Source organism: Parus major, chromosome Z, assembly GCF_001522545.3.
Source record: "Parus major isolate Abel chromosome Z, Parus_major1.1, whole genome shotgun sequence".
NCBI classification, from domain to species: Eukaryota; Metazoa; Chordata; class Aves; order Passeriformes; family Paridae; genus Parus; species Parus major.
The window spans coordinates 26,937,952-26,964,480 of NC_031799.1; the positions used below are offsets into that span (position 1 = coordinate 26,937,952).

Here is a 26,529-nt window from a genome sequence, read left to right on the forward strand (position 1 = left end):
TGGGAAAAATTAAATAAATATAAACATTTTTGTGGGTTTGTATTTTTTATAAGGAAAACTGTACATAAAAATGACTATCACATTTTCCAAACAGAAATGCAAAAGAAGTTGTCTTGCAATCAAATTTAAATTGATGAGTCAGTCATAGTTCAGTTCTTGCATGTTAGCTAGTTAATTGCCAAGTAAAATATTAGAAATGTCACACCAAATTGAAGAAAAAGTATTGCTCTCAGCCTGAGGGGGAAAGTGGTATTAGAGGAACTAATTGACAATGGAAATGAAATGTGTCAGAGAAATTGTTCTAGAGGTTGCAGAATCATTTTGTTAGGTGTGTCTTCATTTTAATTCTTACCCATCTGAATTGCAAATATTTTGGAAGTTCTATGTACTACCCTTGAAAAATATTGGTCTCTCTTGGAAAATCATAAAATTGCAGAGACTTTTTAATTACTACTAAGTAAAAACAGTATTTCAAAGCATTTAATGTAACAAGTGGTAGCAGCATTTGCAGTCAATTAAATGTTTTCAAAGGAGTCAACTACATTGCATAATGTGATGATTTGTAATACCTCTACTTCTATGCTACAGAAGAGATTCTAACAAGAAGAGATGCTAACAAGGAAATTCTAGGCAGATTTTTTCCTAACACGCTGAATTTCCGGAATTGGGATGGCTCAGGCTCAATATATCATTGAGTATAAATGTTCACTGAGGGTGGGGCTTTTTTTGGTTTTTTGTTTTGTTTTTGGGTTTTTTTTATTTGGTTTTTCTTTAATTTTGTTTGGTGGTTTTGTTTGGTTTTGGGTGTGTATGTGTGTGTGTGTTTGCTTGTTTTTGAGGTAGTGTTGTTGTTTGGTTTTTGTTTGTCTTCCTTAGGTGATAACCTGAAAAGCTACCCAGAACATGCAGCCCCCTGCTCTCCCTCCCCTGCTAGCTGGGGAATGAATTAATCAGAACTCTGGGCAATTCTGTTTTTCCAGGAAAAGAAATATAAGCTTTGATTGACTATTCAGAAAGCTTTTTGTTGACAGGATAGTGAATGTGATATTAAGGGTTTGGTAAGCCTCCAGTTGGTATGAATGATGAATACAAGATACTATTTTTATGTCAGAACAGGCAAGCAAATTTCCATCTGCTATACACAAGACTACATAAGTCTTAAATAGTTTACTTCCACTTGTTTAAGAACTAATGTGTAGTAGTAGATTTTTTTATGTAGAAAATTTGAGATGTTTTAAATTGTTTTTAATCATTCAACTAATTGCTTTCATCTTTTTAGATCTAATTACATGCTTGAATTGAGAGTTTCATATGACAGTTTTTCTATTGCAGACTTTGCATGGCTTTCACATTTCATAGTAGTGTCATGGCTTTTGATTTTCACTCCTTGTTTTTTAGTTTTTCTTAGAAGAGGGACATTACCTTATAAAAATACACTGTATGTGAGAGAGTTCTAGTGCCAACAAAGAAGGAGATACAGAAACAGTCTGTTTTCTTAGCTGCTTCAGGACAAATGAATTGAGACTTGTCTGGATGTGAAGCTTTAAAATCGTAATGAGGAAAACAAGAATCTACTTTTTTTTAGGCTTGAAGCAGAAGTTCGAAGTACAAGCTTACGCTGTGTTGTAGTCTTTCATGATGTTACTTGACTGCATAATATGACAAGGCTTCTTTCTTTAGCCTCATGTAATAAATAAATTGGAAAGAGATCTTGTCATTGCAATAGTACAGAAAATTTATTTGATGGAGGAGCAAACCAGAGAAAATTCTGATTAATTATGTCTGAGTCACTATCTTCTAATTCCTTATTGACTGAGCTGATAGCATGGTTAACGCACTGCAAAAATCTGGGGGAGGATTTTCAGTACCTTTTGTGAATGGCTTTTATGATTTTACTTGTGTTGAAAAATACATTTCTTCTAAGTTTTTGCAGTTGTTAACATGTCTAGACTTCAGCAGAAGACTTTTATTCCTCCAGTTTTTCAATTTTCACTGTTTCTAGAGAAAATATTCAAGTGCTGCAGTTATCATCATTGAAAGGGCCCTGCAGTTAGTAGTGGTGGTAAGAATTACATGAAAAGACAAGTTTCCGGCCTCTTGGCTTTTGTCACTTTTTTGTGGACAATTTTCAAGACACTATTTAATAAAAGGGATTTGCTCTGTTTTATAATTGTTGAGCATTAAGTGTAGCAAATGCTCAAAGTGTAGCTTCATTCTTAAGGGGAAGGTTCTTAAGTTCTGACTAGTTCTTAAGGGGAAGGGATAAGAAAGTGAAGCTCATTTTCTTGAAAAATATGCATGATATCTGTGTCCTTAAATACTGCCAGTGAATGGTGCAAGTTACCATTCAGAACCATGAATGGCAAAGAATGAGGGATGGAAAAGTGCAGAGTTTACTTTTCATTCAAAGGAAGGCAGCAGCAGGGGAGCACTTAATATAAATTTATCTGATTTGTAGGGCGAGTACCACAGTCATGTCTTGGTTAAATTTTCAGAATGGCAATGATATGATCTTGCAATACCTGTGGGGTTTTTTGAGAGGTGGGGTGGCATGGTGCTCTTGGTGTCTGTAATGTATTTGGTTGAATACAGCAGCTAAGCATTTGAATTTAAGAATATGGTTTTGAAATGTTGTTCAGTGAGCATACATGGGATGGTTACTAGTTTGGGTAAATGTTTTAGTGAGACTAGGTACGTCTCACTAGCTATATAGTAAATATTCAGCATTGCCCTGAATGGTGTTTAGGATCTGGCAAGGATCATGATCAGGCTAGTGATTCTCATGTACATTACACCGTAATTGATCTGAAATTGTTTGGGATACAGACACTAAAGAGCCTTAAAACTGCTAAGTTATTACTACTTACCCAGTTACTACTGACATGTAGTGTAGTATAGTTAATCCCACTTTATACATCAAATGAGAACCATGTTTAGTTTCACGGGATAGGCTCCTTTTTAACTCCATAAAAACATTCTCAAAATTTAAATTAATCAAATATGTCATATTGTGTCATACATTTGGAACATTTAGAATTAGAGCCAATCTTTCAGTTACTTATCCCTTCAGTTTTTTTCTTGGGGGCGGGGTGGGGTGTGTTTTGGTTTCCCTTTCACTGCCTTACATAATGCTTTCTGTTTCTCTAATTTCTTGTAAGTCTATGACTCCTTTTCATAAAAAAAATCATGTGTTAAGACCTGCAACTCTGATATGTTTTGTAGAGCTTTGGTTTAAGAAGGTGTTAGATCATTAGCCTATAGCTTTCAGCAGTTTAATTTTCACAAGTACACAATAGAACTCCAGTTCTTAGCCCTCTTACTGGACCCCTATAGAAGCAAACCCTTTTTTTGAATCATATTTAGTAGGCTAGTCGTTGTTTAAGACTGAAATATATTTTATTTTTATAAAGGGTTATGTGGTTTTATGTGTGGAGTTAATTTTTTCCGATTGTCTTACACGCAGTTCAGATGTGATAAAGGAAGGTGAGGTCTGCCACTTTCAGTAATTAAGTAGATGTTGTTCAGAACAGAAGGAAAGAAAGGATTTTTTTTTCCTCCTGGTTTCTTGTGAGAATTTCAATTACTTCATTATAAGTCTTTGAGGAAGTGGGTACTTTGCCTTTTTTCCAGAATTCTTTTGTCTCTTAACATCATTTTAAGTTACTTTTACTGTCTTTACCTGTTATTTTTTTCCATTATTTTTTTGCCTTCTTACCCTAAAGTATATTGTTTTAATGTCAAGTTTTATTTAGATATGACCTACTGTGACTTTGACATTATAATTTTTCTTCCTACTCTCTTTTGACCTGTGTCTCTTTCTGTCTTCAGAATATGTGTCAATACTTGCAGTTAATCCTTTTGTGCTGTCAGTTTTAAGGCACTTAACCTGTTTCCCAAATCTAATGCTGGTACCACATGGATGCATAGCACTGCAGCACAGAACAATGCTGAGTTGGAGGCTGTGTTTCAGCTGGGAGCGTCAAAGTCCAGTTAAAATTCTGGTGCTGCTGAAGAGTTGATGATCAACTGAATTTTATAATTTCTGATCAAGTAGGATTCCTTGTCAGTTACCATTAGCATAATTCAAAGTGGCTGAGGGAAAAGAATATTCTCCATTTCTGTTTTATTTTAACAGTATATGTTTGGGTTTTTTCTAACTGAGTTACTCAAATGGAAATGGCTGGTCATTGTCCTAGTCATTATAACTTTCTTTGTGTTGCTTTACTTCTAATTTTCAATCAGTCTGAAGTCTTAAAATCAATGCTCAAATCAAATTATCTTTGGGAAATATCAAATTTCAAAATAATATCTATATCAAATCAAATTATCTGATTTGGGAAAGTCAGGGGGAAAAAAATCTACCGTTGTAAGCTGTTTCTCAACTGAGAGGCATTGTATTAAATACCATGCAGAGAAAATCTTGTAATCTAACAGTGAGGTATAGGACAACAGGAGAACAGTCTTCAATGAGAGAACACAAAGGAAGAACGAGAAATTTAAACAAGGATATATAACCAGATATGATCTCAGTGTTACAATTTTAACCCACAATATTTTTTTAATATTTTGTGGAAACAGTTTCCTCTTCATATATGCTTCTCTGTTCTTCATGTAGGTATCATGCCAGTGTATCATAACATGTTTGCACTCATGAATGAAGCAGATAGAATGTGGTATCCCCCAAATCACATCTTCCATGTGGATGAAACAACCAGACTCATCCTAATTTACCGGATAAGGTAATTAAGTAAAATGTTGTACATTTTTCATGTTAAAACAAGACTGTGTGAGAAAACACAGCCAATATGATATTTAGTTGGACTGTAGGTTCTCTTAGAAGTTATGGATAGATTGCTGATGTTTTCTGGAAAGCAGGGAGCTAAACGAATAAAAAATATTGGAGTGATCAGAATTATATGCTTTAGTAATTTTCTCTATCCCATATGTTTACCAGTGTCAGATGCCAGGAGAAACAAACAATAAAAATATACTAGAAGTAAAAATAATGCCTTTCTTAATAATGGTACATCTCGTCTCCTCTGTGCTTGCCTGTTTGAAATAAGTGGCAGTTTCTGAAATGCAGAGTAATTGTCCTGTGTAGCCAGGCATGTTTATGCAATACAACCATTTTTCCCATACCTTATAATTGAGTGTTGACAACTAATACTATATTAACAGTTTTTCATTTGTAAATGGCTCAATTTTTTTACATTATATTATTGGGCGTGTTTTTTAGGAGCTGCTTCAAAAGAAACTAGAAGACACTGATAAAATTCTCTGTATTCTGATTAGTGAGAATAATTTAGCAAAGGTTCTCATTCCTATCAGTACAGTTTATCACCCTGCTTAAATACTGTACTTTAAAACACCTAGAACTGCATCTGAGGTCTTCATTGAGTAACTGGGGTTCCATAGTGGTCCTCCAGATCAGCAGCACTAGTTACACGTATATGAGAGCTATATAATGTCTGATATTGGTAACCAAAACGTCTTGTATATTGACGTTTGCTTGAATTTATTTCCTGCCAGGTTTTATTTTCCCCACTGGTATTGCAGTGGCAGCAACAGAGCATACCGGTATGGCATTCTTCGTGGTGCAGAAAGCCCCGTCCTTGACGATCTTGTCATGTCTTATTTATTCGCACAGGTATGATTTGCTTGCTTATTTTTAAATGCAGATTGGTAAAGGTTATTAGTATTTATTCCCTTTCCATCTTCTCCTAGTAACTCTCTAGGCTCTTGAAAGCTTGAAGCCCTCTCAAGCTGGAAATTAAATTCCATGTCCTATTGTGTATTTGGAGAGATGAAGTTCAAAACAGTGCTTCTAAGCATGATAGCAGCTGGTATTCCTTATGAATAAGTACATCTTTTTGTGGATGAAGTACATCCTTCAGTCTTTAAAAAACCAAGCCAATAAAACCCCCTAAACAAACCAAACACAAACAATCAAACAACACAACAACAACTCCCCCCAACAACTGCACCCCAAACCTCTCTTCTTGATAAGCAGCAGTGCACCAATTTTCATTTGATTTTTTGAATTCTTTCTCAGTGGCGAGCTGATTTTTTGGATGGATGGGTACAGATGCCTGTTACTCACGAAACACAAGAGGAATGCCTTGGAATGGCTGTTCTAGATATGATGAGAGTGGCCAAAGAAAAGGACCAAACCCCAATGGCTATTTACAATTCAGTCAGGTGATTCTGTAATTTGTAAATGTTCCACATCTATGTGATGCCTAAAGGTTGTATTTTTGCACATTAGTTTCTAGGAGGAGGTGTTCAGCAGCTGGCATTTGATGTATTCTAATGGTTAGACAGTTTTACCTATTATGTAAACTAGAAATTAATAGAAAATTTGTGTCATGATGCCCATTCATGATTTGGAGACTTGGATTTGACTCTTAATGAAAGGTAAGGCAGCAGCTTCTTATGTAAGAAAGTATATAAGCAATAATTTTAGGTGAGAGACCTTCTGGATGTCATCAGATGCAAACCTCTGTTCTTGTCAAAGCCAAATTCAAAGTTAGGTGAAGTGACTCAGGGCCTCATCCAGTCAAGTTCTGAAAATGTCCAGGTGTGGAGATTCCCCTGTATCTCTGTGCAGCTTTGTCTTGTGAATGACCATAGTCATCGTGAAAGTTTTTCTCTGTACCTAATCAGTCTCCTCTGTGATACTGACAATCCTTTCTTGTCCTTTCACATTATTAGAAGACAATCAGTAGAACACCATACTTGAGCCTTCTTTTCTCCAGGCTGAACAAATCAAGCTCCCATATGCCTCTTGTCTCATGTCATGCACTTCAGGCTCTAAACCATCTTGGGCAGGTCTCTGCCAAAATTTATTGAGCTTACCAATTCACCTGGGTGTACTAATCCTATCAGTTTCTACTCCACCTGAGTTAATTCTGTCCCTGACATAGGAACCTCAGTGCCAACCAACCACAGTGTTGTATTCTACCACCTGTATTTTAAGCCAGGAAATCTGTCCTTTATCCATGTGATTGCCATGCAGTATCCTCTTTACAATTTCTGCACCAAGCAAAGCAATTTTGTAGCTTCTGCTGCCTTGCCTTAGAACTTCACTCATGAAAGAACAGACATCTTTAAATTTATGGAAAATGCATTATGTAGTTTATGTTGCAATTGAGTAAGGGGAAAAAAATGGAAAATACTACAGATCTAAGAAAGGATCTTTGTTATCCTACAGTTTTAAAAATACAGTAAATTTAGAAGAAAATGTGTTTTAATGTTGACTCGTTTAGCACAGCACTAGTTATCTTCGCTGTATTTAATGGATGAAATTAGTAGGTTTTTTTGTCTGGTTATGTATTCACAGCTACAAAATGTTTTTACCTAAATGTGTGCGAGCAAAAATCCAAGACTACCACATTTTGACACGAAAAAGAATAAGGTACAGGTTCCGCAAATTTATACAGCAGTTTGGCCAATGCAAAGCTACTGCCAGAAACTTGAAACTTAAGTACCTCATAAATCTGGAAACCCTTCAGCCTGCCTTCTATTCAGAGGTTTTTGAAGTAAAAGAACCTGGTGGAGGTCCTTCTGGAGAGGAAAGTTTTGCAACTGTTGTAATAACTGGAAATGGTGGAATTCAGTGTTCAAGGGGAAAACTTAAAGACTGTGAGACACTTGGAGAGCAGGTAATTTTTTTAAAATTATTTCAATAATTGTGCAATTTGTTATGGAACAGAGTAGTAAGCTTGTTTTTAGAAGTTCTGATTTACCTCAAGCAATTTTGGTTGGCTGGTTTTACTTCACAGTAATGATACAACTTCATTGTAAATAAACAAATTCATTGCGTAAACAGTGCAAGATTTTAAAATTAGATTTTATTTAAATACTAGAGAAAAGATGTGTAATACTCCCCTGCTTGACATTAAAAATGTGGAAATGTAATGACCATGCCCCCAGATGTAGATAAAATGCAGAAATTCCCCAAATTCTCTTTGAAAGCAGGGCTCTAAGGACTCCAAACAGTAGGCAAGTTCCCCTATCCTCTTTCCTGCTGCAGTTAGACACCTACCAGTGTCTCATTTAGCAAATTTGAAATTACATCTGTGTGACTGTGGCTCCTGTAAGTGCTATTAATCACATACTGCTGCATTTTTATTTATCAGTATTATTTTCTGTGTGTGTGAAATTTCCCCTCATGACTGTTCACTATGTTGAGTTTACCAAAACCTGATAGAAACTCAAAGCAGTGTACATTGAGGGTGAGGGAGTTTTCCAAAGGTAAAAGTAAAGGCTAAGTGGAGTATATGCAAGTTTTTCCAAATAATCACATCAGTTTGGTACTTCTGATTCATAAAATATAGCAGGCAAGACCAAACTACAAAAGGTTGTATATTTACAGTATGCTGTAATGGTATGTAAAATTGCTATGTTAGTGGGTTTTTTTCAATACTTAGCAAAAAGTAAATCTGATTACATGCCCACATTTTAAAGCATGGTGTTCTTAGAATATTTGTAGATTGACAGCTACCTCATTCATAGCTGTTTTGTATCAGCCTTTTGCCTTCCCTAATTTTCCTGTAAGTGCCTGTTGCTCTGGCAGAAACTATCATAAGTGTCAGATCTTGTGATTTCCAGTTTTAGGAGTACAAAATGTATGCTCTTTGGGCTTGGTAACCAAGCCTTTAGTAAAGAGTAGTGTTTGAAGGAATAATATTTTTTGATAAAGATCGCCAAATTATTTTTTTCATAATTAAAAATATTATCATTCTATTATTGACAGACACTGCATATATTTTAACTGGTAAAGAAACTATTTATAAAGTTGGTTTTGAAAACTGAATTAATTAATATAGCTGCTTGTAAACATGATTATAACTAATTTAAGTAAACTTAACTGATTAATTGTCATTTAGATACTGAACTGAAAAATAATTTTTATTTATTTGTACATAATGACATATGTGGAGTAGATTATGAAGATATTTGTTTTGCAAGCTTACATTTTCATCAAGCAGATGAACAAATAGATAGGACTAAGAGGACAGCCTTTTCTTACATTTTTTTCTTCATTCCAACTACTGATTTTGCAGCTTGTATCACTCTGAATGAAGTCATGACATTTTGTATTGTTAACAGGCTTTCTAAACCTGTTTAATCAGCATGCCAATAATCTCACAAACCCCCACCACCAAAAAAACCAAACCCTCTCAAAAAAGTAGTCCTAATGTTCCACTGTTCACAAAATACTACAGAGGGAAGAAATAACTACAATTATAAAAACCCAAACCCATATGGGGATATTTCTGTTCACGGTTCCTGCATCTCTGTCTGGTCTTTAATTTTAATTCTCATCCTAGATGCTCATAATCTTTATGAGTCCATAAAGAAAAAAAATCCTTCATTTGCTTGTAATGGCATGTGTAAGGTTTTATAATCCTCTTTGTTGCTAGCTTACGAGTTCAGAGATGTAGGAGTTCCAATGCTGAAAATAGGTGAGGCTTTTTAATTGCCATTTATGTTACTACTGATATTATATAATATTTGTTGCAGGATTTACAAACATACTGTGATTTTCCTGATATCATTGATGTCAACATTAAGCAAGCGAGCCAAGAAGGATCCAGTGAGAGAAGAATTGTCACCATTCACAAACAAGACAGCAAGAATCTGGTCTGTTTACTTTGTTTGCTGTTCTTTCAAATAGATAAAGCTTTGAGCAGGCTGTGCGATTGTTGTACACATAGTGTTGTACAATCTGTGACCATATTAATTAAGCAGGACATTAAACATATATCAGCTGTGTAAGGGGTCTAAAAACACTAAAAGTGTTCTGCATTCAAGACTGTGTGCTTGGAATGAAATAGATATTTATATCTGAGGAAAATTTCTGGTACACAGATTGGTTCTTTTGTTTATTAGTCTTAAACCTGAGTCCATGGTTTCAGTTCTCAAGTGTGCTGTTTCCATGGTGTCCTGATAAGCTGTCTGCTAGAGACCAGCACATTGAAAAAGGCTTCAAAATACTCTGAAGAATCATGATACAAAATAAGTACCAGGCTAAAGTTAATGTTATTGCTTTTACAGTGTACAATTCTTTAAAGAGCTTAAGAAAGTATTTTAGCCACAAACATAAAAAGTTTTTTCTTGAACTACAACCTTGCACTTAAGTCAGGCTTTCTAGCCAGGTATAACTGTCACAGAGTTGTGGGGTGGGCCAACCCTGACTGGGCACCAGGTGCCCACCAAAGCTGCTCTAATCACTCCCCTCTTCAGCTGAACAGGGGAGAGAAAATATAATGAAAGGCTTGTGGGTCAAGATAAGAATAGATATCACCTGCCTATTATCTGTCATGGAAAACCAGAGTTCACTCAAGGAAATTAGTTGAACTTGTTGCCAATCAATTCAGAGTAGGGTAGTGAGAATAAAAGATCTTAAAAACGTTTTTCCACCACCCTTCCCTTCTTTGTGGGCCAACTTTATTCCTTTTTCTTTAACTCCTTCCCCACAGCAGTGCAGAGGATTGGGAATGGGAGAAGTGGTCAGTTCATCACATGTTGTCTTTATCTCTGTCTTCCTCAACTCATCCCCTGCTCCAGCAAGGGATCCCTCCCATGGTGGACAGTCCTCCACAAACTTGTCCAATGCAAACTGTTTTCACAGGCTGCAGTTCTTCATGAACTGCTCCAGTGCTGGTCCCTTCCACGAAATGCAACTCTCCAGAAACAGACTGCTCCACACCTCCATAGGGGCCCATGGAGCCACAAGTTCTGCCAACATGATTCAGTCTAAGCTTCCCATGGGATCACAACCTCCTTGAGGCACATTCCCCTTCTCCGACGTGAGGCTTTTCACAGGCTGCAGGGGAATCTCTGCTGCACCATGGATCTCCATGGGCTGCAGAGGCACAGCTGCCTCACCATGGCATGTAACATGGTCTGCAGTTGTTTCCAGGTCCTCTTAAAAAGGAGTTTGAAGACTCTTAAATTGTTGACACTTACTCAAAAACACCAGCTTTTTTTATTGCTCTCTAGCAAAGAACTTCCTAAATAATTCTGTTCAGCTACTAGGTATGTCTCTGGTGTCACAGGCAAACACAAACTAAAGCCTGTCCTGTTGGGTTACACTACTAAATGAGGTCTAGTGTGACTCAAAAAATGCTTCTCTAATTTTGTTTTATTTGCAGCAATAAGTATGTTGTCACAGATGAATTTAATTTTGCCCTGCTTTTATCTGTTAGTTATATTGTACATAAGACCTTTTTCACACACATTTTCCTTTGACCACTACTTTTTTCCCTGGTCCTTTCCAATGTACCTGTGTTCATAGTAGTAAAAGGTCATCTTCTGTCTATGATCCAGCTCAGGCTGCCAGTTTTTGCTGACAAGTAGTTAAGTTTTCAAGCAGGTACTTTCCAGGAGATTTTTCTTTTCTACTTGAAGGCAGACATATAAATCTTTGATAAGTGAAGGCTTTCCTTTAGAGAAAAGAACAGCGTACACACACTGCAGTGGCAGTGCAGTAGGTGTCTGCATGCTGAGTTGTATCTACTTGTTTTTCCCTTTCAGATATTCTTTCTTATTGACATTCCTCTGCTGTTTCATTTATTTAGACTAAGGCCTTTTTTTTTTTTTTTTTATGGCAGATTTCATAGAATCATGGAATGGTTGGAGATGGGAGGGACTTTAAAGGTCATCTGGTTCCAGCATCCCTGCCATGTGCCGGGACACATCCATTAGAGCAGATTGCTCAAAAGCCAGTTCCAGGCATAAGGCATCCACAAAGTCTGTTTTGTTTTGTTTGGATTTGATTTTGAGCATTGAAGGTTGCTATCAAGTTTTGAATGATAACAGGAAGATAGAACATACAAACATCAGTTTAAAACTGTTTTTATTCATATTTTTAATGTGCACATATATGCATATCTTTATAGTATTAGCATATCCAGGAACTTTTTGTTGCCTATTAAAAATTGAAATTCTCTCTCCTTTCTGCTCCCCCACATTGTTCTCTGGCAATTGAACAGGAGGCTGAATTTCAGTCATTAAGAGAAGCTCTCTCCTTTGTATCATTAATTGATGGATATTACAGATTAACAGCAGATGCCCATCATTATCTCTGTAAAGAAGTAGCACCACCATCAGTCCTTGAAAATATCCAAAGCAACTGTCATGGGCCAATTTTGTAAGTATTTTTTTCAGTAATGTGACAATTGGATATTATTTTTTGAAGATAAGCTTTAGTTGTCTGTGAACTGTGGTAAGCATCTTAAAATGTTTTTTTAATTGCGCTTATGTAATGTAAAGTGCTTTGTATTTTTCCTCTTATTTTTCACTTAGTGAAATACAGTGCCTTCTTGACATGATATAAAAGTTAAGTGGAAATGTCATTCCTTGATATGGAAAGAAATAGTGAGTTAGAGAAGGCTTGTTTAAGAGCAATTTGTTCTTATAATAACGAATGTTGTTTTATTTCAGCTCTTTCTTCTTGTTAGCCATTTTACTGGTTACACCCACCTTTTTTCACCCACACAAATGTTTTGCTAATTTAAGCTTATTTCTTAGGCAATTTTATTATCGCTTCTTTCATAATGCATGTCGAAAATCATATAATAAGCTGTGAGGAATACATTTTTTTAGTCCTTAATATTTCTTATTGGATAAATAATTGTGATGGTTTAGTATCAAACAGTTTTAATATACTACTCTCTACATAAGGAACCTCCCTATATATTGAAAAATAAAGGGCAAAGATATTAACTTAAAGACAGCTGTACAAAATTGAAAGTTTTAATTGCTGTTCTGTTAGGTATTTTTTAATATTGCTCATTACTCAACCTCTTATACCTCTGAATTTTGCAATTATGCAATATTAAACATTTTCTTTTTACTGTAGCATGGACTTTGCTATCAGTAAACTGAAGAAAGCTGGTAATCAGACTGGTTTCTACGTACTTCGCTGCAGTCCTAAAGACTTTAAAAAATACTTCCTCACCTTTGCTATAGAGGTTTGTATTCCATCTTAGTGCCTATTTAATTTTTTTTGGTGATATAACAATGAACCTGAGATGTTCAGTAAATAATTCTGAATTTTCCCTCCAGAATGTTTGTCTGATATATAATTTATATTATATATAATATTATGATATATGATTATTATATACAATTGTTATATATTCTATATATAAATAATATAGATATAATATAGATATTATATTATTATATATAGCAGATGTATATAATATCTGCTCTATTCTATAGCTATTTTTGTCAGATGGGCCAACTTTCAGGGTCTTGTGAGAAACACTAGAGTTGGTACAGTGTTGCTAATGCACATACCACATACTTTGAAGCCCAAGACAGGCTGAAGGAAGAGAGCTTAAGAGTTCTGGAGATAGTGATGTGGGTCTTGGGACTGTGATAAATGTTTGGGGAGATGGAGCAATATGATGGGTTTTCTAGATTGGTTTTTTTTTAAGTTTGGGGGTTTTTAATTGAGTTTTTTCCCTGGGTTTTCTACACACCTCCTCTCCCCTCACAACTGGGGCTTCATTAGATTGAGTGCATACCCTTGACAATCTGAGAGTGCCTCCTTCACAGGTTCCTCTGGGTTTGGGTCCTGTTCCCATCCCCAGTGCTGGGCCAGCCATACTATTTGGCAGCTGTTACATCAACACAAATGTCCTAGGTATATCTGGCGTTAGCTAGAGAGAAAGCCACCCTGGAAATGCATACGGTTCTCATGCAGCCAGAGAACCAGGTGTACCTCTTCTCTCTGACATTGCAGCTAGTGATAATAGAATGCTTTAATATTGCTGCTAAACAATTGCATGATCTTGTTTCAAGAATGGATTTTTCTTTAATTATGTTAGCAGAGCTACCTTTGTGTTTTTAGCTAGGGAAGGTAGCACATTAATTTTCCTGCTAGTGTACAGCAAGCTAGCAAGCTTGCCAATACTGTCAGAGATAGGTACATCACTGAAAATGACCAAGTAATGGTGATGTGTGAACGGAGAAATATTTTGTTCAGTCAGTGAAGTATGTTTGGTAGGGAATTTTGTAGACAAAAAAATCAGTTCCTAAACAAGTTTAGAGAGACAAAGTTGAGAGTCGGGCTTGCGAGAGAGGACTACCATTGCCTTTAAGTGACTTTGCTTAAACTTTTTTTTCTTTTTCTGAGTTCTGTGCAAGTCATTGGAAGGCTTTTTATATTCAGAATTTGTTGGAACATTTGCTGCAATATTGAGATACAGGACCACAGAAGCACTCTTAAGAGCTCATCTTGTTTAAAAATGCTTAATGGTATATTTTCAAGAGTCATTGTGAAAATAATTCATTACATATTAAAAATATGTATTAGGAAGTGATTTCTCAGAACTGTGCTGGAGATAACAGGACTACAGCTGGTATCTCCAAATGCCTGCCAAACAAACATGGAGTATAAGCATTAGGGCTATTGCTTCCGACAGAATTTTGTTTTGATATCAGGGTGAATAAGCTTTCATTAATAGCTCTGAAGGATTTTTCCTGGGATCCATTATCTGTTTTCTCAGTTCCATCTTTACAGATTCCATTAACATTTGTTTTTCTCTAGCATCAACATGCTAGTTCCAATGATGCAAGCAGAATCTTATTTTCTCAGAATCAATATTATATAGTAAGAACAAAATAACAAATTATGATCGTATTTTCCTGAAACATCCTTTAATTAGTAGAGTGCTATACATTTAAATAAGCTTTCAAATATTAAATATTAAATATCAATTTCATTTTCAATGGAAAAATTTTCTGCAGCGTGACAGTACTACAGATTATAAGCACTGCTTAATTACGAAGAATGAGAACGGAGAATATAATCTTAGTGGAACCAAGAGAAGTTTTAGTAATCTTAAGGATCTCTTGACCTGTTACCAGACAGAAACTGTCCGTTCAGACAGCATAATTTTCCAGTTCATCAAATGCTGTCCTCCAAAACCAAAAGGTAAGAGAAAGATTATTTCTTAGCCCAAAGTTTTCTAACTTCTAGATTAAAGACTTAAAAATGAGTTAGTACTAAATGACTCTCAGGTAGATGCACGATACAAAGCTGGGAGGAACTGTTTGTACCCTTGAAAGCAGGGATGCCCTTTCAAGAGATCTCAGCAAATTAGAGCATGGGGCAATCACCAACCATATGAAGTTTAACAGGGACAAGTGCTCGATTCTGCATCTGGGATGGGGCAACCCCAGATGTGCAGACAGGCTGGGGAATGAAATGCTGCAGTGCAGCACCATGGAAAGGAACCTGGGGGTCCTGGTTTGTGGCAAGTTGAACATGAGCCAGCAGTGCCCTGGCAGCCAGGAGGGCCACCCGTGTGGGACATCAGGCACAGCATCAACCAGGCAAGGGAGGGGATTGTCCTGTTCTGCTCTGCTCTGGGGCAGCCTCACCTCCAGTGCTGGGGACAGCTCTGGGTGCCACAATAAAAGAGAGATATAAAACTATTGGAGAGTGTCCAAAGGAGGGCCATGAGGATGGTGAAGAGTGTAGAAGGGAAGCCATATAAAGAGCAGCTGAGGTCAATTGTTCTGTTCAGTCTGGAGAAGAGGAGACTGAGGAGACACCTTATTGCAGTGAGCTTCCTCATAAGGGGAAAGGGAGAGGCAAGAACTGATCTCTTCTCAGTGGTGACAGGATCCAAGGGAATGGCCCGAATTTGTGTAAGGGAGGTTTAGGTTGGATATTAGAAAAAGCTTTTTATCCAAAGGGTGGCTGAGCACTGGAAGAGTGACTCCAGGGCAGTGGTCGCAGCACCAGTGTGAGAGTTCAGGAAGTGTTTGGACAATGCTCTCAGATACGTGGTGTGTCTTGGGAGTGGTCTTGTGCAGGGCCAGAAGTCAGACTTGATAATCCTTGTGGGTCCCCTCCAACTCAGAATATTCTGTGATATATTTCTGTGGTGTTTTTTACATTTCACAGACCTATTTAGTCATCTTCTTAATAATAGTTTCCAGTTCCAGTATCTGCCAAATTTTCATTTGGTGTAAGATAGTAGAAGAAACAATTATGATAGCCAGTTTCATGATTAGAAGCAAAACTGGTTTCTTAATTGCAGTGGATCATATGCAGCAGCATTTCTCTTTATGGCAAGTGTTTTCATGTCTTGAGAAGGAAAGAGCTACTGAAAGGATTATTTATCTCTCAGAATACTTCCATAGGCCATGGAACCAGCAATGTCAGTGAATTTCTGTCTCTCTTGATCTTAGCTGAGTTATGCTAGTCTGCAGTGTGGTTTCAGCTCCTTTTTATCACTGAAAAGAACACATAGAATAGAACTCCTGCCTGAGGAGTGGATTTTTCTTGAATTTGCTTTTAATTTTTTTGCTACCTTTGATATTTATATCTTTCTCCTTTATAAAATTTTAAATATCTGCCCTTCTAAGTATTACTATGTACAGTTTATATTAATATTTGTCTCTGTCAAAGTTTCTATTTAAAGACAAACTTGCCAGAACAGACTATATGATATAACTTTTACTTCTCTCAAATTTGATTGAAAATAGCCAATGGGTTCAAAACCATAGAAAAGATATAACAAGTAAATATGGATGCACATTATAGAGAAAAATTTTGTAACATTATTCCATTGAGATCAAACACATTTATGCATCAGAGTGATAAATTACTGAATAAATACAATCATGGATGTGAGCAGACACCCACAAAGACATACTTTTCAGATTTAGTTTTAGTATCGGACTTGCTCTGTTTTGTGCTATAAAAGAGGGTAATTTACATCCCTGTTTCCATCCCCAATTTTATTACAAGTAGTGCAGCAGTTAAAACATGAATGGAGGTAGGAATATTTTCAAAATGTTTGTCAAAAGTAAGAATATTTAACCAAAAATTCATGAGTGAACCTACGTGATTTTGCTCATTAGAAAACATCAGATTTTGATTTGAATTAAGTACTGTGCGGCTTTTAAAATACACTAATATCAATGTGATATCTTGTTTGTGTTTAATTAGGAGCCCCTCCTAATCCTTCCTAAGGATTAAATTAATCTTATAAAATAAATTATAATTAATATAGTACCATTATTGACAATATTAATAATAATTTATTATTTTATAACATTAATAATACTATTAAATCTTATTAAATTAAGAATCCTTCTGAAAATGTATTGGTTTGGTTGTATATTTTACAAATTTACTTTGGTTTTCCTTTCCCTCTTCTCCCAGATAAATCAAATCTCCTAGTCTTCAGAAGCAATAGCGTTTCTGATGTACCTTCATCACCTACGCTACAGAGACACAATAATGTCAATCAGATGGTCTTTCACAAAATCCGTAATGAGGACTTGATATTCGTAAGTACATTAGTTGCTTTTTCCGCTGCAGAAGTTGGGTTTAATATGCACCAAGTTTTATAAACCTCAGTATGTGTTTAAAAGAATCTTATCTGAGCTAGGAGATTTTGCTGTAGTCTTTCCTTAGAGTTGTGGAAAAGAATTTATTTTATTTTCCAGTAATGCAAATAACTATTTTTTTATAATTAACTGCAACAGCAATTGTTTGGTTCTAGAGATGTCTAAATACATATTTAATGGAATTGCTTCCTCTCTGGTTCTTGCAGCAAGTTATTTTCTGAGATTCTTGAACAGTCAATTAAAAAACAAGCAAAAATTAAGATGTTTCTGATATAGTTGCTTCCTTTCCTCCTCAACTGGATTCTACAGTCAGCACACCTCTAAAGACTTGCATATGCTTAAGCAGGGGTGGTTTTTTTTGTGATGTCTTTTAAAACAGGCAGATATTTAAAATTTTTTTTCCATCTGTACCCTTCCTTTTAGGAGGAGAGTCTTGGACAGGGCACATTTACCAAGATTTTCAAAGGTGTAAGGAAAGAAGTGGGAGACTATGGCCAGCTCCATCAAACTGAAGTTCTTTTAAAGGTGCTGGATAAAGTGCACAGAAACTACTCTGAGGTTGGTGTGATTGTTGACTGCTATATAACTTTTGTCCATGCTATGTTGAGCATTACTCTTTTTCCTTTCTTGAGCATTACCTTTTACTTCATAAGTGAGTATTTGTTTTATGGGAGAGGGTTGTATATTGAACCAAACTCATGCTTAGACTTGTGACATTGGGAGTATGGATTTGAGACTGGCTTTGGCAAGTACACCTAGGTACTTTATTTTCCCTGCTCCCACCACCTGTGAGAGAATTCACAGCTACCCACTGCAAACTGGAGAAGAGGTCAGTTACACAATTAAGGTACCAGAGGAGGGTTAGTATGCCCAGAGGATTGCCTTAACCAGTAAATTCATTATTTACAGATGAGGGACCACCATTTATGGAAAAACACTTCCTCTGGGTAGACTGTCAGATTTTCCAGTAAAATCAAGTAATCAGAAATATTTATGTATGGGAAAAACTTGCCATACATGGACTCATCCATAATCACTGAGCATTCTCACTTTTTGAGTGAAGCTTTTAGCAGACCTGAAATGCTTTTTGCAAAAACTAATAAACTGGTAGTGTAATCAAGCCCAATGCTGTGTATGTGAGAATTAAACTTTAAAGACTTTCACAAGATGTAGTAGTGTTTATTATATTAATGTAACTTTATACACTGCTTATTGTTTATAAATGTAATTTACTCAAATTTCTAATTATCTAGCTATGTTCACAGCAAGCTAAGAAAACCAGCACACTATTTAGTGAACTTTTCAATTATTTAAGATAAATCTGTATGAAAATACAAGTAAAAAAGGAAGAGACATTTCAGATGGCTGGTATTTCTAAACAGTGTAGGCATACACTTTGGACTATTGAAAACAAAAAAAAAATTATAATTTTGATAACATGGGTAATATATTTATATTCTAAAGTGAAGTATGAATCAGTTACTAAAAGCTCAGAATATAGAAATAAAAATATAGTCACCTGAAGGAAAATGTACTCATTTTCACTTCACCCTGTTGGGTGAATAATCAGTACACAAGCAAGTGTAGGTGGAGATGCCACTGAATGGAATAAAAAATAAAGAAAGCAATAAAAGCATTTGAAACTTTCCTGACAAAGCTGAAAAAGGTCATGCAGTAGTGGAGGATTTACATAATACTTTTTTGTCTTTCAACTTAGTAATGTGCTATGAAGAAATTAATTGGAAACTGAATAGTGCATTATAGCAGAATAAATTAGAAAGTGAATAGTGTATGATGAATTTGCCTTCAGTTTACTTAACCTAGGTAACTGGCACTGAAAAAAATGTATATAAATATATATATAATTTTACATATTTTTAAAATGTTGAGATATATTTGTCTGCAGAGAAAAAGAGGTTGTTAACCTATCTGGAATGTGTATTACCAGTTATTTAGGAAAAGAAAATTTGAAAAAACCCTCTACACCCTAAAAACTGAAGCAAAAGCCAACCAAACAAGAAACAGTTGGCAAACACAAACCAACAACCAACAATATAAAATATGTTACATAGGTCTTTGCAAAGAATTGGTTGAAAAATTTTTAAAAATGCTTTTAGTAAATGTATTAGGATTTGGGGCTTTGTTTTCACTGATATATTTTCCTTGTCAATCTCTCCTTCTCCTTCCAAAAAGTCCTTTTTTGAAGCAGCAAGTATGATGAGCCAGCTTTCATACAAACATTTGGTGTTAAATTATGGAGTCTGTGTCTGTGGAGAAGAGAGTAAGTAGAAATTCATTCTCTTTTTTTTTTTTACCAATTTTTATACATCTCTATTAGATTTTTACATAGTTTACAGGTGAAGCCAGGGGAAAAAAAAGTTCAAAACCAGCTGAACAGCTAATAATACATCTTTGTGTTGCAGTAGTATTAGTCTTGGTGTCTGAGAACTACTAGTTAATAGTAAAAACAAAGAAAAGGGAAAAATTACAATTGTTTATTGTACAATCAGTGTGAATAGTTACCTCTGTAACTAGCTCAGTCATGTCTGTTCTGAGATCAGTTTTGCTGTGACTCTGGAATGAGCTTTTCAAGTGCCTGAAACATTGCAGACCTACATTGTGTCAGTTGTGGTTAGCTAGAAAGGGAGGTACTGTGCTACTTGGAAAAATCTTCATTTACTGTGATTAGAGACAGACATAGCCACCCTTTTCCACGTGCTGACTTTTTGATCACAAATAAAACTTTGGTTTTTGAGTCCCATTATGAAAATATGGTAATTCAACACACTACAAAATTTTAGCTGCAGTCAAATCTTTGCATTGTCTGCAAAAGTTGAATGGCTTTTCAGTTTAGCTTGCGCCTTTGTGACTATGTATTAATAAGATTTTTTAAGAACACCTGAAATACATGTATGCTGTCTTGTAATGAAATCTTAATTTTGGATGGTTGTCATATGCTAATGTGTGTTGTCTTCAAATATGACTGCTGGAACTCACTTTGACAGTTTTTCTTCATTCAGTGTTTGAACTGCAATGTCAATTTGCCCAAAGCCCATTTTTTTTTCTGTGATTAGAAATTTGTGTGAAAGGAAGGATTTTATAATAACTGTGGGAGCATATTATGTAGGTGATTACCTTCATTAGGGAGAAAGAATTTCCAAAAGAGATGGTGGATTTAGTAATCAGAATTTACCTCTGTAATCAGAAATTACCTTTCTTAGGGAGCTGGAAAAGGCACAGCATTAAATTTGGCCAAGAACTTGTGCCAGAACTTGCACCAAAACAACTACATGGGGTTTTTTGTATTTTATTCATTTGTATTTATTCCCTGTACACACAGGGACTATATATAAAATTTAAGGTAGATCAAACTTATAGTTGAAAAGAAATTGTTGTAAGAGGTATATGATTACTTATTTCATCTTAAGATTGTAGCTGTGCTCTGAAAATTATTCTCTTTCTGAAGGCAGGAGACTTATTACAGTTTAAGGTGAGGCAGTTACTAAGAAATAGGAAGAGCAGCTCTTATTGATTCTGCGGTTTACACACTTGATGTACAAATTCGATAAAAATCGTTTCACAATATTGCAAAAAAAAAAAAGAAAGAGTTTGTTGTCTCTAAAATGAATTTGTTAAAAAATCCATTTGTCACAGATAGATATTATAGCAGTAATTTCCAATGTGAGCATCTTGCAGCTGAGGGCAAGAGTTCAGTCGCGCGATTTGAAATTGTTCTGTTGAAAGTGATGAAGACGGCAGTTCTTGTTTCCAGAGGTATTTGCTAGATGGCTGCATGAAGGCATATGTCATACATGTATACACAATTTTAGGGCAAATACTTGTCTGTTTTCAAGCAAAGTATCTTTTGTCAATAAAGCATTGTGTTTTCAGTAAGAATATAGATTGCAAAGAGCTGTGAAGTGAATGACTTGAATGTTATTCAATTCACCACACTGATAGTGCTATATACACTTCTATGCTTCATCAGCAGTTTACATTGTTATGCCTTTCAGGTGAGGGTAGAAAGATGCTCACTGGATCTTACCTAACCTGTAAAAGATTAAATAATTAACCCTCCAAGATTAAATCTAGTAACTTTGCATTTGAGAAGAAATTAGGTGAACTTCCACACTCCAGAGAAGTCTAGAAAACAGAGTATTTGTGGCAGTACTCAGATACCACAGAAGTTGAAATTTCTAGTTAGATCACCAACAAGGTATCAAAAGAAGAGTAGTACTAAAATCATGAGTCTGTCCTGAAATTTCATTATTTGTTGTTGGTTTTAATTGTTACTCTTTTTATCATTATAAATCAGACATTCTTGTACAAGAATATGTAAAATTTGGATCCTTGGACACGTATTTGAAAAAGAACAAAAATATTATCAATATTTTGTGGAAGCTGGAAGTAGCCAAACAGTTGGCATTAGCCATGCATTTTCTGGTAAGTGTTTCAGTTTTGTTAATGGCAGAATTCAAGTGATTCCTGCTAATGTATGTAGAAAGGCTGAGCTATTACCTGAATTCTTGAAACTCTGGAGGGTTTTGATGATGGGTTGGCCATACACCAGCTATTTAGTAGATAGCCTGAGACAGACTTTGTGTCTTGCACAAAGCGTAGTTGAATGTCCATTCTTTTTTAATGCTTTATGTTTTAGCATGAAATATAAACACATTTCCAGTAATGCTTTCCCCCCACCTTCCCCATAAAACAGTCCTTTCTGGACTTCCCTGCTCAGCTCATGATGCTGAACATTAACTATTTCCTGCTAGTGTTAATACTTATCCACTTAAAACACTACTGTTCACTCTGCTAGTGCATTCTTCTTGGGCATTAGGCCTCAACCTTACAGTTCTAGTTAAATATAAAGGCCATTATTCAAGACAGGGTATGTGACTAGGTAAGTCTTTCCTTTAACAGAATTTAAATGTTCTTGCATTAATTTTAAATGGATGGATGAGTATTCTTTCAAGTTAACACGTGTCAAATTGTTTCAAACTTTAGGTAGATAACAAAAATTGGCTGAAAACTGTAACTTTGAGAGGAACTGGTGAAGTATCTGCAGTTTGGTCAACTTAATCCATGATCATTGTTTTATTAGCTGATGTTTCCCTCATGCTGTACAGTATTTGTTTTTAAATATCTCTTCAACAGTAAGAGATTTTTTTGACAGTTTGTAAAAGATGCATTTCTTATTATAGGAGGATAAAGGCCTTGTTCATGGGAATGTATGTGCAAAAAACATCTTGCTTATCAGAGAGGAAGACAGAAAGTCTGGAAGCCTTCCATTTATAAAGCTAAGTGATCCTGGCATCAGTATTACAGTTTTGCCAAGAGACAGTAAGTCTTTACATCAGCTTTCTTGTTCAGTGCTTCTGACTTAAAAAATAGGTTTGGGGTTGGGTTTTTTTTCTGGCCACCATCTAAAATAATTCTGTTGTAGTAAGTTCCTTGATCTGTACGTCATTTTATAATTATCTCTACAGTCCTGGCCAAGCAGTTTTGAGTGTACCTTTTCAATTAGGAAACAGCTACAGGAAATAAAGCCACAGTTCTCCCTTGTGTGAGCATTTTTCCCTTCGGTTCTTATTTTCAACCCTTTTTCATTGGTGGTAGTATTGTTACATTATATTGTAAATATGTAATCTAGTATGTTACATTTGCAGATAGCTGCTGAACTTAGTGTCTTGTAATTAATCAAGTCTTTTATAGGACTTATTTACAGGAACTTTCAGAGCAGAAATCAAATGCACTTTTGAAAATGCTGAGTAAAAAAGCATTATCAGTGCATTTCTTGATGAATACCTGAAGCCACTTGATGAAGTTAAAACTTCTGGGTTATCATCCACCATTAACACTGTTCCAATGCTTTATAAACAGCAAAATTAATTAAATGGAAAATGTGTGTAAGGCTGTTATGCTAATGGAATGGAAGTAACCTTAGTATTCTTTTTGTGGTTGGTCTTTTTAATAAAAACACTTCATACTTGGTACTTCTATTGATGTCTAAAGAAATAATGTATCTAACAGCCTATAAGTAATGCTGTGTCATTCTTGCCAGTAAACTATTTAAATTCTCCCTGTTTTAATGGGAAGTTTACATTATTCTTATGAGATTTCATTTTAAGGAGCTGTAAATCCAAATCAGTAAAATCCCGTGTTTTAACTTGTTACTACAGTCAGTAGCAATAGCTTAAAAATCACATAGTGTAAAATTCCTTTTCACAGTCTTTTGCTGTGCCATAATATGCCATCCACTAGTGAAGTACTTTTTACTCTTTGATGTCTTGGTAAGATTGGGGGAAATAGAGAAATGAGAGAAAAAATGTCACATGGAAATTATATTAAAACTATTATATACCTTTAGGCTTATTACAATAAAACTAATGGACCTTCTCTCTGATTCACAATTATTTTTATTTTTGTCCATATTTCGTAATTTGATTTTCTTGGTGGGAACAAATAATTGGAAAAGTATTATTAGTACATTGCTGAGTGAATTACCTATAAATGTAATACCTATATTAATGCATTTTTTGCAAAATCAAGTATGAGAGGGCATTTTCTGGTCTTGTTATTTGCCTTAACAAGTTTTGTTTGTATGACTGCACAGTTCTTCTTGAGAGAATACCATGGGTTCCTCCTGAATGTATTGAGAATCCCAAACAACTTAGCCTAGCTACAGACAAATGGAGTTTTGGTACCACTTTGTGGGAAATCTGCAGTGGAGGAGACAAACCCCTGAGTGCACTGGATTCTTCAAGAGTAAGTATTACTGCATCTGCAGTCATAGCAGTTCTTCAAACATTTCTAATTTAGAACATCTGCTTGTGTAACCACATCAGCATGTAAGGTGGTGTGGCCTATAACCACTGTAGGAAAAAGACATTTTTACTTGTAGATAATAGCCAGAAGAGACGATTCGAAGTTGGTTTTTATCTTGTTTATTTTGATTTTTAGGGGGACAAAAGACAGAATTGTCAGTATTACCTAGCTGATACTTTTGTTGCTTTGTTGCAGCAGTGTATTAAACGAAAGATAAACAAAAAATATTCCTAACAGTTTGCATGTGTTTTAATTAGCATTCTTGTAATTGAACATCTTAAATACAGTAGTGCTTTGTTGCAACAATTCTACTATTTTGGCTAAACCAGAAATGTTAACTTTTATCTCAGGTAGGGGCAGGAGATGGAGGGGATTTTTACATATTCCATAAAAATATTAATTCATATGTATTTGTTTCTTTAGTTGGAAGCAAAAAGAATACTTCAGTATGCCACAAGAGTACTGTGATAGTATTTTTATCTCTAAGGTTTACCTAGACCTAGCTTTTAGATATCTAGGTATTTCAGAAGCTGCCCTACATACTTTCATAATAGTCACAAAGTTTTTCATAGCTGTGAGTTTAGCCAGTTCACAGGTCAGTAGAGTTTTCTGCTGGACCTATCCAGTTGAGGATTTATGAAATTACCAATAAAGGAGACACTATTTTCTCATCTTTCTCTATCCTCTTATCTTCTACCAGTAACTGGCTGGAGATTTCTGAACTGATCACTCTAAATTATACCAGCCTTGCTTTTGATGAAAGTCAGTGAGATGTACATTTGGTGAGATAACAAGTCTAGGTTTAGAGCTGTAATTTTTGGCTACTCTGGTTAGAATGTTAAGGCTTCTGCAACTCTTCATGGTTATAAAAAGTAAAATGACTTACCTGTTCAATTCCAGAAACTACAGTTTTATGAAGATAGGCACCAGCTTCCTGCCCCCAACTGGACAGAACTTGCAAATCTCATAAACAACTGCATGGATTACGAGCCAGATTTCAGGCCTTCTTTTAGAGCAATTATACGTGATTTGAACAGTTTGTTCACTCCAGGTGAGTTTGCAATACAATAGGATCCAAAATACTCCTGATTCCTATTGGTTCACTTTCCTTTTAGTATGTTTTTTGCAATACACCATTGTATTGGACTGCCAATTACTCATTGGAAATAAAGGTGGCTGTCAATATTCTACTGAGCTTGAAATGTGCCAAACAAAAGCAAAACATATCATGATTGTAATAGGGTTCTTCCTTCTCTTGTTCACTACTTTGTGCCTTCTCTTTGCTTTCTTCCCTTCTGCCTTTTACCTCTCAGATTATGAGCTATTGACAGAAAGTGATATGCTGCCAAATATGAGAATTGGAGCACTTGGATTTTCTGGTGCTTTTGAAGATCGAGACCCAACACAGTTTGAAGAAAGACATCTTAAGTTTTTACAGCAACTTGGAAAGGTAAGATGTTTCAAAATTCTGTTATAGTTTAGGAAATAACTATGGTTTTTTCAGTTTTTGTCAGATGACCCCATATACAGTATTTACAGTGAAACTTCTCTTTTAGAAGTTGCTAGTTTCAGTCATATCTGAGCAACCCATGCAGTTCCTTCTAGCTTGTTTTTCCTTTTCACAGTTCTTAGAAGAAAATTACCTAACCTCCACAGTGAATCCAGTCACACCAAAAGGCTAAAGTATTTTTCAGTAATGCAGAGCTGCCAGACATAAACTTTATACATATACCCATAGATAGATAGATGGATGGATGGATGCACACACTTGATAGTTAATAACATTCTGGAACAGTCTTGTGCAGAACTAGTGGGACTGGGGGTTTTGTTCATCCATATTCTGAGAAATCTGAATATATAGTCTCTAAATTCTAAAGAAGATATGTGTCTTCAAGATACATGTAGGCCTTGAACTTTTTGGCTTTAGAAATCAGCATTTGGTAACTAGTTTTGCAAGTCATTGCAGCCTGTGTGAAAGCATACCAAGAAGATGACCAAGTGCAGCTGGCAGATCTTCACCAACGACTATTTTTCTAGAATGGTTCTTTGCTGTTTTATTTGGTTTTTTCATGCTAGTTATATATTTCTTTGGCTTGAAGTACTAAAGCAGCCTGGAAGTGAAGTAGCAGAACTACTTCTGTTTGCAGATGATTGGTATAGACTGTGATAGCATAGTATAGGGAGAACAATAGAGTGGTAGGTGCATAAAAGAAGACAAAGGACAATATAAATGAAGAAAGTGACAAAAACAGAACATTGAAACAAATGGGAGAGGAGCCAAAAAGAAACAGAGCAGAATTAAGAACCAAGACAAAGGGA

The 26,529-nt window shown here is 35.5% G+C and overlaps 1 protein-coding gene across 15 annotated transcripts in view; it reads left to right on the forward strand.

Moving 5' to 3' along the window:
- The window catches only part of JAK2 (Janus kinase 2), an 85,945-nt gene that overhangs the window by 41,635 nt on the left and 17,781 nt on the right, over nt 1-26,529 (forward strand). For 14 of the 15 annotated variants that reach the window (XR_004500410.1, XR_004500412.1, XR_004500413.1 and 11 more), the window contains 16 exons: nt 4,616-4,739; nt 5,530-5,647; nt 6,053-6,198; nt 7,340-7,661; nt 9,526-9,645; nt 12,000-12,157; nt 12,869-12,980; nt 14,767-14,953; nt 17,198-17,325; nt 17,809-17,943; nt 19,579-19,666; nt 21,701-21,828; nt 22,587-22,725; nt 23,999-24,150; nt 25,111-25,261; nt 25,524-25,660. Coding sequence is in view for 12 of the 15 variants with exons in the window: in XM_015652596.3 (XP_015508082.1) it covers nt 4,616-4,739; nt 5,530-5,647; nt 6,053-6,198; nt 7,340-7,661; nt 9,526-9,645; nt 12,000-12,157; nt 12,869-12,980; nt 14,767-14,953; nt 17,198-17,325; nt 17,809-17,943; nt 19,579-19,666; nt 21,701-21,828; nt 22,587-22,725; nt 23,999-24,150; nt 25,111-25,261; nt 25,524-25,660 (2,345 nt within the window). In the remaining 3 variants the exon portion in view is untranslated. The remainder of the gene's footprint in view (nt 1-4,615; nt 4,740-5,529; nt 5,648-6,052; nt 6,199-7,339; nt 7,662-9,525; nt 9,646-11,999; nt 12,158-12,868; nt 12,981-14,766; nt 14,954-17,197; nt 17,326-17,808; nt 17,944-19,578; nt 19,667-21,700; nt 21,829-22,586; nt 22,726-23,998; nt 24,151-25,110; nt 25,262-25,523; nt 25,661-26,529) is intronic. The other variant, XM_015652609.2, reaches the window with a different exon arrangement.